General features: G+C 45.0%; 1 protein-coding gene across 3 annotated transcripts; it reads left to right on the top strand.

Moving 5' to 3' along the window:
* The first annotated feature begins 1293 nt into the window (after nucleotides 1-1293).
* Nucleotides 1294-13078, top strand: LOC146558990 (sorting nexin-9-like). Of its 3 annotated transcripts, XM_085246751.1 has the most exons (17): nucleotides 1294-1394; nucleotides 4018-4104; nucleotides 4181-4255; nucleotides 6704-6815; nucleotides 6899-7055; nucleotides 7489-7573; nucleotides 7653-7778; nucleotides 7986-8103; nucleotides 8179-8309; nucleotides 9078-9181; nucleotides 9486-9589; nucleotides 9684-9761; nucleotides 10515-10591; nucleotides 10703-10792; nucleotides 11045-11159; nucleotides 12651-12742; nucleotides 12833-13078. In XM_085246751.1, exons 1-17 carry the CDS (start codon nucleotides 1383-1385, stop codon nucleotides 12878-12880), a joined length of 1611 nt encoding a protein of 536 aa, XP_085102877.1. In that variant the 5' UTR covers nucleotides 1294-1382; the 3' UTR covers nucleotides 12881-13078. The 3 variants fall into 3 exon arrangements, with proteins under 3 accessions (XP_085102877.1, XP_085102876.1, XP_085102874.1); XM_085246750.1 differs by lacking the exon at nucleotides 1294-1394 and having other exon boundaries at nucleotides 1630-4104; nucleotides 6911-7055; XM_085246748.1 differs by lacking the exon at nucleotides 1294-1394 and having other exon boundaries at nucleotides 1630-4104.
* Nucleotides 13079-13621: the final 543 nt, after the last annotated feature.

Here is a 13621-nt window from a genome sequence, read left to right as displayed (position 1 = left end):
AGGGTGGTCGGTTGGGTTGCGTCCGGCCGGGCAACCGGTGAGCTCTTTCGATGAGAGGTTGTCTCGGGAATGTTGCTGGTCCCAGCGCTTCGGGGAGCCACTTCTCTAGGAAAGCCACCGCGTCATGTCCTTCTATTTTCTCCGGCACATTAACTAGTCGTAGGTTGGAACGACGAGAGCGATTTTCGAGGTCCTCGAGTTTGTTCGTGAGGAGAGCCACTTGTTTAACTAGCGCATCTATCTTGCCTTTCTCTGAGTTAATGGCGTCCTCCACGCTGCTAATGCGCATCTCTGCCCCATCCATGCGCACCGAAAAGTCCTGCACGTCTCTTTTAACATCTTGGATCGCTGACAGGACCACATCAAGTTTTGTGGAAAAGTCATTTCTGATTCCGTCGAGTATTTGAATAACATCCATGTTATGGGCCATTCCAGTACTCACGTCCAGGAGACTCCCAGAGCTAGCATCACCTGCAGAGTTAGCTTGACTGCTAGCATCAGAGACGTCGTCTTCCTCACTCAGAGAAGAGTGTGCCTTAGATTTATTTTGTGCTTTCTTAGCCGGCATAATGTCGCGGATATACGATAATAACTCGTTACAAGCAATAGTTATCACTGTTCACGCAGTTAAAGGACAGTTTTCAGGAACTTACTAAAATATCGCCAGGAGCTCACAAAAATACGTGTGCCTAGTTCAGCGCCATAACCACGCCCCCTATCTGTACTTTTACTTTTTATAAAAAACTACTGTTTACTGTGTTATTAAATTTACAGTTAAAGTTCATATTTTACACTCTGCACACTGATCCTAATGATCTTAGTGTATTTTGTAGTGTTTTAATGCATTTAATAGCAGTATTTTAACAAGTATTTCGTAATATTTTAGCATTTTGTATTTTGTAGTGTTCGTCTGTGTATTTTGTAGTATTTTAATGTGCTTCAATAGTATTTTCAACTGCAGTATTTTTACAGCGTGTAACTGGAGAGTTTTCAGGAGACGCCCAGTGGAATAGCCCTTCCGCGTATGACGTCATATGTGGTCAAGGTTTCAGAGCACAAAAATAAACTAACGGAAGCGGACTTTCAAAATAAAAATTAATAAAACTAAGTGAATCTGTGTGATTTATTTAACGCATTCCTGTATTTTATTATATGAATTCAACTTGCCTGTGTTCACAGCTTCTTTAGACGTCACTAAAGTGTCGTCACTAAAGGTGTCGTTTTATAGGTTTGTTTGCCCTAGAGCTACTGCGGTGCTTTAATTGTGAAGCGCCACAGCGGAAGTGCCGTCCTCGCGCTCCCTACCTTGACGCAGCGGGGCTCAGGTCGGTCCGCGAGCTGACGGCAAGAACCGGGATCGAACCTACTCCTGTGACGTCACCATGGCTGCTCAGGTAAGACCATCGCCTGCACGCGTACCTATCTGCGGTGACCTCTGACCCCGCGGCTGGCTCCAATCAGCGCGCTGAACCGAACCGGATTCGGGGAGCAACAGAACGGCGGGGACACACCTGAGACACGGCAGGTGTCAGCAGACAGGTGCAGCGAGCGGCACGAGGAGAGGAGGGGGACACAGGGGAGACACGGGGGAGACAAGGGGGGAGGGAAGAGCGGCAGGCACGGCTTGTACAGCCGTGGGGAGAACTGCCAACATCCAGTTGGGAAAATAGGAACGCACAGGCTGTTGCTGCGCATGTGCGGGAACACCAGCCCACGTTTAAAAGTTGTCGGAGAAGCTCAGAGGAGGGTCAAAAGTCACAGACCTGCTGCTGAGGAGAGATCGATGAGAGTTATTGATCCCTGCGATGATCAGTGAGGTCTGCAGGCGATATATCAGAAACTTTAGATTGTGAGGACGAACTCAGAGATTGTCAGTGTGAGGAGGTCTCCTGTTTCCCACAGCACAGTCCTCTGACACCAGTGGCGGTCCTAGCCTGTTTGGCGCCCCGGGCGAACACTCCCTCTGGCGCCCCCCCACATACACAAAAAACATATTAAGGATTATACATTACGATAAAACTGTTGTCGAAACATACTGAATTTTGCCAGAGAAACACACATATGAAGAGAGAGAGAGAGAGTATGCATTGTATGCAAACGGCTACCAAACAGTCATCATAATTCGTCATACAATGAGAACAGGACAAATCAACAATTGACAATTAATATTAAAACCTGTAACATAATGTACTGTTTGGAGTTTAGTATTTTTACCATTTCTTCTTGGAGCAACTGTAATCCACATAATTTCCTTAGGGATTAATAAAGTATTCTGATTCTGATTGTTTCAGGATGACCTGCCATTATCCAATCACACATCTGCTTACCTGCATCTGTTGCTCGTTTCTCCTCCTCTTCTTTTTTATTTTTTCTAAACTGAGCTCCTGATGGCTTTGAACTTTTCTTGTCCACCTTACATTGGTTTTAATTTTGCACTCCGGTATGAACACAAATCCCCCATATCGAGGATCACCACAACATGATCTAACAGACCTACACCTTAGTTCACAGATTCGCCCGTATCTAAAACCGCTACTGTCTGACAGTCAGAGAACTCATCGCTTATTGATTTATTTAAAATAACGCTGGCATGCCTGGGTGTGAGATATCAGCTGTGCTGCAGACGGAGAGCTGAAGCTCATAAAGACCTCAGATTGTTTTTAAACTTGACTCTAAGCGCTTCATGATATGAATGTACCTGCCCATCACCCAAACACCTGGATGTTGTCCACGCTTCAGGTTTATTACTGGCTGTGGAAATCACGTGGCTCACTGTTCTCTGCGTGTTGCTGCGGATGTTCCCATTGGCTGGTACTTGTCTATGAAGCCCTGCTTGGCCTGCTTTCCTCTTACCTTCGTGTTTATATGTGTAACAACCAACACGGCCTTCGCATTCACAGCATCATCCAAATGATCGCCCTGGGAATCGGACAAAATCAGGATTTCAAATGTGCTGCTGGTGTTTCCAGGAATAATCAAATTGACACATCTGTACTTGTTTGTACTTGATGTCTCGTTACCTGTTGTGTCTGTTGCACCTTTGCTGGTGTGGTGGGAATGAGAGCCTGGATGAATAAATCAATCAGACATCTCATGTTTACTCTGATGGTTTCACTGAAGGACGGCGTCCTGATCGGGGATCAGTGATGCGAGGGATGAAACCATGGTAACAGTTTAACAATGAGGGAGACGTGGTGACAGGTCTGCAGCCTCCACCATCACGCTTGGGGCAGAGACTGAGCTGTGGGCGTGGGTGGTGCTGCAGGAAGTGATGGTGTGTTGGAGTGAAACAGACCTGAGGGTGATGGGGACCGTCGTTGTCCTCAGGTGGGGGCGTGGCAATGGAAAACTCACATGATCATTTCTACTGTAAGTAGAAAGAAGTTGTAATATAACAATCACAATTACTCTAATCAGTGAGAGAGTTTGTGACAGTCTCCACAGAGTAAACTTTTATATGACTGACTTGCAACGACGTAGCGCTCCTGCATCAGCGTTAGTCCTGAACTCAAATATAACTTCAAATTATTTTGTGACTGTTCGGCTCTGCAGACGTGTTTGTCAATGCGACAAGCAGAAATCATATTTGTGTTCATGAATAAACGTGTGGAGGCAGGAGACGACGTTTCATCGCTGCACATGGAAATGTCTCTGTGTGAGCTTCTCTGGAAAGAAAAACCCAGAAAGCCTGGAAGTTCCTGATATGTGGATGTCAGGAAGTACTGTGGTCCAACAGGAAGTCAGGTTCGAGAGTTTGTAGTTTCACTGACATCCAGACGTTTCCTCTGAGCCCAAACCAGAGCTGGTTCCTCTGACTGCCCCTAAACTTTAGTTTGTACCAGTCTGAGCTCTGTGCGTGTGTGTGCGTGTGTGTGTGCGCGCACGCGTGCGTGTGTTTGTGTGTGTGTGTGTGTGTGTGTGTGCATGCTTGTGTGCATGCTTGTGTGCATGTGTGTTTGTGCGTGTGTGTTTGTGTGTGTGTGTGCGTGTGTGTGCATGTGTGTGTGCGCTCTCCAGGCTCTGGTTCTGTACGACTTCACAGCGGAGCCAGGAAACAACGAGCTGTCGGTGAGAGAGGGGGAGACCATCACTGTGACAGACCAGGTAAACACAGGTGTTTACACTGCACACACTGCAAAGGAAACACGGCTCCACCCCCTCACGTGTCCCTGTTCTTCAGACTGTGGGTGGAGGCTGGATCCAGGCCCAGAACTCCAGCGGACAAACCGGCCTTGTACCTGAGGGATATTTACAGGTGAGCGCTGTGACATTATTTCATGTCGTGTCAACACAAAGAGGCACAGATCAGCGAATTTCACCTTCATCAGTGTCACACACTCTGTCCAACACTTACCTTTGAGTTTAGTTTTTATTATTATTTGACTGTTTGTTTGAATTCAGCTCAGTTTCAGTGAGATTCCAGAACAGAGGCCAGAAAATCAGTATTTCAGTGAAAACAAGCAGCTGACTCACAGGCTGATAGACGTCCAAACATCAATAAATACGTCCATCAGGGCTTCATTGGGCAAACTGCAATCATTTATTTTACCAAACCGACAGAGACTAAAACCGAGGATATTTCATCTTTATTTGATTTCAAGTTCACAAAGGCACAAACACTTCACAGAGATACTGAAAATCACAGCACAGAGTGATAAACCCACCATGGAGACCACTGGACCACACAGTGTAACCTCTGCAGTGCTCTAGAATAACTTTTTGCCACGGTTGCACTGGTGTGCCTGACTTTTTTTCTTAGGCGCACCAGCACAAAAGTTAGGCGCACCCAAATTTTTCAACCGCATCACTTAACACCGCAGTTTTACATGTGCACTTTTTTGGGGGCGGAAATTGCTGTCCATACAGACAATATTGATTTGTAAACGATTAACTAACAATCTTGTCAACACAAAGTTCTTTATTTGGAGCACAGTTCTACCAGAAAGATAAGTTAGTGAAAAAGTGCTTGTGCTTGAAGTGCTTCGGCACTCTTTGGTAATATTATAGGCAATGTTAAACCTAATCATCACATCGGCTCCTCTGACGACCTGTTTGCTGCTGCCTGCTGCTGAAAGGCAGTGGGGAGAGGGGACACTTGGGCAGTGCATTTATTGCAGCATATAATGTGTTTTCTGGATACACTGTGTGCTTTTTCAGCGTTCAAAGATTGATGGCTCCATTTCAGAGCACTGGCTATGAATTTCAGACGGATCAGGCCTTAACAAAACATGTATCAATAGTTCTTTTCATCTTTTCTTATTCAATTCAATTCAGTTTTATTTATATAGCACCAAATCACAACAACAGTCGCCTCAAGGCGCTTTATATTGTACAGTAGATCGTACAATTATAGATACAGAGAAAAACCCAACAATCATATGAGCAAGCACTTTGGCGACAGTGGGAAAGAAAAACTCCCTTTTAACAGGAAGAAACCTCCGGCAGAACAAGGCTCAGGGAGGGGCGGGGCCATCTGCTGCGACGAGTTGGGGTGAGAGAAGGAAGACAGGATAAAGACATGCTGTGGAAGAGAGACAGAGGTTAATAACAGATATGATTCAGTGCAGAGAGGTCTGTTAATACATAGTGAGTGAGAAAGGTGACTTGAAAGGAAAAACTCAGTGCATCATGGGAATCCCCGGCAGCCTACATCTATTGCAGCATAACTAAGGGAGGATCCAGGGTCACCTGGTCCAGCCCTAACTATATGCTTTAGCAAAGAGGAAAGTTTGAAGCCTAATCTTAAAAGTAGAGACAGTGTCTGTCTCCTGAATCCAAACTGGAAGCTGGTTCCACAGAAGAGGGGCCTGAAAACTGAAGGCTCTGCCTCCCATTCTACTTTTAAATACTCTAGGAACAACAAGTAGGCCTGCAGAGCAAGAGCGAAGTGCTCTAATAGGGTGATATGGTACTACAAGGTCATTAAGATAGTAAGAATCTGGTTAGATACCATATTTCTAAGATCAGTATTGAACAGCAGAAATTAAGCTTTCTTGTCCAAGGTCATTTAAGTTCAAAAAAAAAAAAAAGAGTGGCCGACAGCGCTGTAAACAACGGTAGACTGGTGGGCAATAAGTGAATGAATAATGCAGAAAGGAGAGACTTTTAGATGGGAAACTGTACTTAAAGTACAGACAGAGAGAGAGAGCTGTGCATGAAGTGTGACTTTATCGTGGTGGAAGCAAAACAGCAAACGTAAGAGGGAATTAATGATGACATTTATCAAATGTGAAGCATAGTTTGGATCTTCTTTTGCTGCTGGTTCAGCGAATTTTGGTTAGAGAGAGACAAAACCTGCACCTCAGAATCTAGCTCAAAAAAGATGTAAACACAAAGCACGGACCCGCCGACACATCAGAGTCAGTGAGCTGTCGGCTTTCAGCTCCAGAATACATTTATATTTCAATCAGGATTTAATTAATCGATACCGCTTTATTCAAGCTACTCACCTCTCTGTCCGTCTGCACTTTCAAACCCCTGACTATCTCTGATTGGTTCAGACCACGATAGGGGCATAATGCGTGTCTGTTGTTGACCACACGGAGATCTTCAGAGTTGCCGAGGCTTTTTTTTGTTCGTACTCGAACAGTTGGTCAAACTGGTGTGACCCAAGATTTTTTTTAGTCGCACAATTGAAAAATTTGGTTGCATTTGCGATCGTCTGCAGGAACATCTGTTTGTTAAAGATGTTGTCATGTTTCAGATCAGAAACACTGGTGGTGTTGGAGGAGGCGGCGACCTGAGCTCGGGGGGCGGGGCTTTTGTCAGTCACACACAGGGATGGGACAGTCGAGGATACAATCCCACACAGCACGGTAACATACGCTTGTTTCAGCTCATTTTCAAGTATAGTGTGTTACTGTGAGGAAAAAGGTTTTACATCAGGAATGTCGAGCAGTGTCCCTATCAGCTGTTCAGGATGATGACGGCGAGTGGGACGACGAATGGGATGACCAGTCGGTGAGCAGTTACCATGACAACAACCAACCGGAAGGGGAGGCCGGAGCCTCAGGACGAAGCGCCCATGGACCCAGTGTTAAGATCTCCCTCAATAAGTACATATGTTTCTGAAATATGCAAATATAACAGACGACTCACAGTAGAGCTAAAAGTAGAGTCCAGTAGATGTCGGTCCATAGAGCAAAGTAAACACTGGTAGGAGTCATTAGATGTCAGTCACAGTGGTTAGCAGTTGGTAGATTCCTGTAGAAGACAGTAGAGCTTACTAAACATCAGTTGAGTTCAGTAGATGTCAGTAGATGTCAGTAGTGATGGTAAACCCTAGTAGATTTCAGTGGAAGGGAGTGAATGTTGGTAGTTGTTAGATATTATTAAAAATTAATGGAAGCAGATGTCAGTGGAAGTTGGCAGAATTTGGTAGATGTCAGTAGAAATCAGTAGAAATGAGTAGATGTCAGTATAATTCGGTAGATGTCAGTAGAAATCAGTAGAAACGAGTAGAAGACAGTGATGCCTTCTTGTCTTTAGGTTCTCGTTCTCCAAAGGTCCGAGTCCAGAAGTCTTTATGTTAGCCCGACCTCCGGCTGACAGCAGAGAGAGGCTTCCTGTCTACGTGAGTCCAACATTTTTCTCTTGGTTAATGATGTGTGGTGTTGATTGCTCTGATTGGCTCTTGGTCCTCGTCCGATCAGATGGGAGAAGTAGGTCCCGTCTGGCTGTACCCGACGTCTCCTCTGGACTGTGTGATTGCTGATCCAAAGAAAGAGTCCAAAATGTACGGACTGAAGAGCTTCATCGAGTACCAGATAACACCCAATGTGAGCTTAGTAGCACTTTTTTTTAAAACTTGCTTTTGGTTGATTTTTATTTTTAGGTTTTAGCTTCTGTGAAGCACTTTGTGATTTTTATCTTGAAAGGTGCTATATAAATAAAATTTTACTTACTTACTTTACTTACTCTGTAGTACTTAGTAGTACTTGCAGTATCACTGGGTATCAATCTCTGACTTCTCCCTCTTCCTCCAGACAACCAACAGCCCTGTCAATCATCGCTACAAGCACTTTGATTGGCTGTATGAGCGTCTGCTGGAGAAGTTTGGGTCCATACTGCCCATCCCCTCACTGCCTGACAAACAGGTGACAGGTGAGCCATCGCCATAGCTACCCTGTATGACCCAGCAAACACCTTTGACCTTACCAGTCTCACTCGTGCTTGTAGGCAGGTTTGATGATGACTTCATTAGGATGAGGATGGAGGGTCTGCAGGCCTGGATGACTCGGATGTGTCGGCACCCCATCGTCTCTCAGAGTGAAGTCTTTCAGCTCTTCCTCACCCACAGAGATGAGAAGGTAGGTGAAGCTCCACCTCCTGCTTTACATCTTTCAGGTACTCAATGATGGGTTTTAGTGTGCTCTGTAATGTCTGTCCTCTTACCATTGCTGGTATGGATTCCAAAATAAAAAATAAAAAAAATAAATAAAGTGTGCGTATGTATGTACATATATGTACTTGTGTGTGTAGATATATATGTATGTATATGTATGTGTGTTTGTTACTTGTAGTTATTACTACCTGTTACCTGTGGTAATGCAATTTATAATTTATATATTCTGTATTCAGTTATGAAGGCTCTAATTGTTGGTTGCGAGCTGCCGCTTAGATGCTTGTATGTGCCCGGAGCTGTTGATGGGTCTGTATGCAATGATGGGCGTAGCTGCGGGAAGTTTATTGTTTTTTTTGTTGATGAGTGAGTATAGGGGTGGGATTTAATACGTTTTCTTCGTCCCACTCCTTTTTCAGGCAATTTTTGTTTTTTGTTTTGTGTATTTTATGTTCAATATAGGTATTTGTTGTGCCTGAAAATGAATAAATAAATGAATGAATGAATGAAAACCTGAGAACCTGCTGTCTAAGCCTCTGGGATGTACTTTTTGTTTACTCACAAACAAATGAAAGACTACAAACACAAACCAGAAGGCTTCAGGTACAGAACAGACCCCACCCATAGGTTATAAATGTTTGTATGGTCTTTTATGGAGATTATGTTTGAGCCAGTCAGGTGTGATGATATCTGATGCTGCTTGCTGATTGGCTAAGGCTGTTTGTTGTTGTTTCAGGAGTGGAAGGCGGGGAAGAGGAAGGCAGAGAAAGACGAGACGGTGGGTCCAATGATGTTCAGTTTGGTTGAACCTGAAGCTGCAGAGCTCGATGTCATCCAGGTGTAAGTCACTCAGTCTGCTCGTAAAGGCCTATACCCTGGGTTTGGTCTGTCAGGCTACCTCTGATTGGTTTGCTCATTAGGGTCGTCTAACTTGTGTCTGTCAAATGTCACATGACCAGTCATCAGGCGTCAATCCCTTTTTTAGCTGTAGCTCACTGGGAGTGCCACAGGGCGGTGTACTGGGCCCATTACTGTTCCTTATTATAAATGTACTTTCACTGTTCTTCCATCAAACAGCAGCTCAGTTTCACATGTTTTTACCTGTGGCTTTTTACCTTTGTGTGACCTCTGAGTGTGTGTGCAGTGAACAGAGGTGTGAACACTACAGCCGCTTTACAAAGTCCATGGATGACGGCATCAGAGAGCTGCTGAACGTCGGGCACGCGCACTGGAAACGCTGCACCGGACGTCAGTGCATACATTTAAAGTTATTCCGTGTACATGTACACAGAATACTTACAGCTGTGATTGGGTGGTAATGTGTTCATCTGTTTTTAACCAGCGCTTCCTAAAGAGTATGAGCGCATCGGCCAAGCCTTCAGAAACCTGTCAACTGTATTCATCACCAGCAAATATCCAGGTGAGCGAGGGAGGAGTGTGGGGGTGGAGGGTGGAGGAGGGAGGATGGAAGATAGAAGGATGGAAGGAGGGAGGAGGGTAGGATAGAAGGAGGGAGGAGGGTAGGATAGAAGGAGGGAGGATGGAAGGAGGGAGGAGGGTAGGATAGAAGGAGGGAGGATGGAAGGAGGCAGGAGGGGAGGATGGAAGGAGGATGAAAGGAGGGAGGGAGGAAGGAAGGAGGGAATGATGGAAGGAGGGAGGATAGAGGGATAGGAAGAAGAGTGGAAGGATGGAGGAAGCATGGAAGGAAGGAGGAAGGAACGAGTGAGGAAGGATGAAAGGAAGGAGGATGGAAGGATAGAAGTAGGTAGGAATGAAGGATTGACGGTGGAAGGACTGAGGAAGGATAGAAAGATAGAAAGAGGGAGGATGGAAGTATAGAAGAAAGGAGGGAGGAAGAGAGGGAGGATGGAAGGAGGGTGGATGGAAGGAGGGAGGGTGGATGGAAAGAGGGAGGAAGGATGGAAAGATAATCACAATGCAGGGACTCCAGCAACACTTAAACAGGAACAACTTTATTGACTAACCAACGGTTTTGTTTACATTCTCGGAGGACTTGAAGCTCTCCCGCGGTGCATTCAGGGACTCTGAGCTCAGTGTGTTCTTTCTGAACCATTTTCCTTAAAGCTGGTTTCCATTGTGAAATACGTAAATATCCAGTAAACATCTATTATGTGGTATAAGTACAGACTTTTAAGTGTCTGCGATGCAGGCGAGGCGACGTTGACCGACGCTCTGACGGCTGCTGGAAAAACCTACGAGGAGATTGCTGAGGTCGTCGCCCAGCAGGTAAAAACACACACACCTATGTATAAATACACAGTATACTGTGTTTTCTCAGTCTTACAATAATATTTGTTTATTCTCTTACTGCATTCTTTGTTGTGTTGATGTTTCCAGCCTCAGAAGGACCTCCACTTCCTGTTGGAGACTAACAGCGAGTACAAAGGGTTGCTGGCATGTTTTCCAGACATCATCGCTGTACACAAGGTACAGCAGAACTACTGTGTGTAGTGACTATACTACACACAGTACTGCTACACATAACTGCAGGTGCACACAGAGAATGTCTGAAAACATGAGACAATAAAACAGACTGAAGCTGGAAACTGAGGCTTTTATTTTGGAGGTTTTTATTCAATCGCTGTCAGAGCAACATTAATTGGGGAATGGGAGGGGCTCCAGATGTGCTGAGGAGGGCGTGGTCTCACCTGTGTGTGTGTGTGTGTGTTTGTGTTTCAGGCTGCTGCAGATAAAGTGAAGGAAGGTGATCGTTTGGTTTCTGCAGGAAAAATGAACAACAGCGACAGGAAGTGCATGAACCAGCGGCTCAGCTGCATGAGCTACGCCCTGCAGGGTAACAGCACACACAGACACACACACACACACCACCCAAAAATCCCAGCAAACCCAAAGGTCAAAGTAATCTCTTTGATAAAGTTATCAGCCCCTGGTGAAATTTAAAGCTGTCATGCTTTTAGCAGAGCGATGGATTTTCTGCGCAGTGTTTCTGAACATGCTTGTTTTATTTAAAAAGCATAAATCTGTTTACAAACAATGACAGAATAATTTCAGAGAGACAAACATGACCACAGTCAGTTTGTCCTCCTGAAGAACTGAGCTTGTCATTGACTCACAGCTTGGACCTGCTGTGCAATGACCTGTGTTCACTCTGTAACACTCAAAGATGTTAAATTAAGACCAAACCAAGGAATTTCTCCAGTTTACAGTTGGTATAAACACATCTGTGAGGGTTTGATCTGAGAAAGCAGCGTCCCAAATCCAAAGACACTTTATAAATCACTTCAGACCTGAGGAGAAGAGTGAAAGTTATCACAGTGTCTCCAAGTGTGGACAACAGGAGTGAGGAGAAACTCAGAGAGAACCACGACGATCCTGCTGAGGAACATGCTGCAGGAGACCAGAATGGGCGTTACCACCACCCACTCAGAGCCCCAACTTTAATCTTTGGCCTGAGCCGAAGACCAAGATCCCCATCAGGACACATCACATCTGGAGGAGCTTCAGAAGAAGGAGAAGGGGCCGCGGTCACTCAGGAGACAGAGACACACAGCTGACCTTTAGCATCACAGGATCATTCAGGGACTTCATGCAACCCTTCAAAATAAAACTGTCTTGCTCTGTCTGACAGCAGAGTAGACGGTCACATGTACAAACCCTGTGAGGGTGTTTCCTGCACAGCTCGTCTCGTCAGACACTCAGCTTTAGTGACCTGCTGCCTTTTCATGATGTCATCGCGTTACCTCATCACCGGCCATAGTTTCAGCTGTTTCTGTTTCACATGTAAAAAAAAAAAAAAAAAAAAAAAGGTAAATGTCATTTGTATAGTGCTTTATTCAGTCCCTAAGGACCCCAAAGCGCTTTACACTACATTCAGTCATCCACCTATCCACACACAGGTGATGGCAGCTACATTGTAGCCACAGCCGCCCTGGGGCGCACTGACAGAGGCGAGGCTGCCGGACACAGGCGCTACCGGGCCCTCTGACCACCAGCAGTAGGCAAACATAGGGTTAGTATCTTGCCCAAGGATATTTGACATGCAGCCAGGAGGCAGCCTGGGATCGAACCACCGACCTTCTGATTAGTGGCTGACCTGCTGTGCCACCTGAGCTGCAGCCACCACCTACATACCACATGTGTATGAAGAGATGATAATGTTGGGTTCATGTCAATTCCACCAAAATAAAAATCCAAGAACGACTGATCTAAGAACTAAATAATAAAGTAAATAAAATGATACCACAATAGTATAAAGTTAATGTTTGTATGTGTAATAAATAAAAAAATGTCCAAGGGTAACTCGCCGCTGTCTGCTCTCCTCCAGCTGAGATGAACCATTTCCATAGCAACCGTATCTACGACTACAACCGAGTGATGCAGCTTTACCTGGAGCAGCAGGTCACCTTCTACCAGCAGGTGAGCGCCAGGCGGGAGGCGGGGTGGGCGGAGTCTGGTTGCGTGTTTAGGTCTGTGATGTCGTCTCCTATCTGCTCTCTGATTGGTCAGATCGCAGATAAGCTGAGAGAAGCTCTGAGCCAATTCACCACGCTGTGAGGACGCCGCCGCCACCATGTGATGTCACATGTGACATCACAGCCTGAGTCACTGTTAACAAAATAAAAGCCTCATAATCTTTATAGTGTAAATGTTGATATGATAATGATTAATGATGAGTTTCCTTCTTTTTCTGCTTTATTTAAAAACTTTTTAACAGTTGATTTTACACGTTTAATAAAACTTTCTACGCCTCCACCTGGCTCTACCTCATCTTTATTGATATTATCAGTAGCAATTATTTTACTGTGACAGTGCAGAAAACTTGTTTAAATGTGTGCGGGATAAGCTGCTCACTTTCCATCGAAACTGTAAAACAGGGAAGGTTTTTTTCAGCTGCAGATCTGTTCAGGCTGAACATCATGATTATTGACCCTGACTCAGGAAGCTGCAGGAACACTGGCTATATCTCAGTTCAGGGTCTGCAGCCTTAGAGTACGCAGCCTTAACAGTCCACAAGGGCCGCGTACTCAAAGACCGCTAAGGCCAGAAGTGCGAGGCTTGTAAAATTGGAAGTTATTTATATTTCCTATCACCTTATACCTTCACTCAAAGACCAGTATCTGTGACAGTGTATATATAGATGTATTATATATGAGAGACAAATATTGTTCTTTTAATATGTTGGCATTACTAAATTTGGCTCAATGCTTACATACATGTGTATGCCTCTGTCAGTGCGCCTCAGGGCAGCTGTGGCTACAATGTAGCTGCCATCGCCAGTGTGTGAATGTGTGTGTG

The sequence above is a fragment of the Mchenga conophoros genome, linkage group LG15, assembly GCF_057382185.1.
Source record: "Mchenga conophoros isolate Kocher_MC1m ecotype Shallow Benthic linkage group LG15, M_conophoros_male_GT1.1, whole genome shotgun sequence".
Classification (NCBI taxonomy): Eukaryota; Metazoa; Chordata; class Actinopteri; order Cichliformes; family Cichlidae; genus Mchenga; species Mchenga conophoros.
This window is presented reverse-complemented; position numbering and strand designations above follow the sequence as displayed.

What these genes read in the sequence shown, in the direction of transcription:
- LOC146558990 (XM_085246748.1), top strand. Translation starts at nt 3,925, where the DNA reads ATGCTTGTGTGCATGCTTGTGTGCATGTGTGTTTGTGCGTGTGTGTTT. An exon ending in GTTAAGATCTCCCTCAATAA is followed by an intron (nt 7,056 to 7,488) that starts GTACATATGTTT and finishes TCTTGTCTTTAG; the next exon opens with GTTCTCGTTCTCCAAAGGTC. An exon ending in GCCTGACAAACAGGTGACAG is followed by an intron (nt 8,104 to 8,178) that starts GTGAGCCATCGC and finishes TCGTGCTTGTAG; the next exon opens with GCAGGTTTGATGATGACTTC.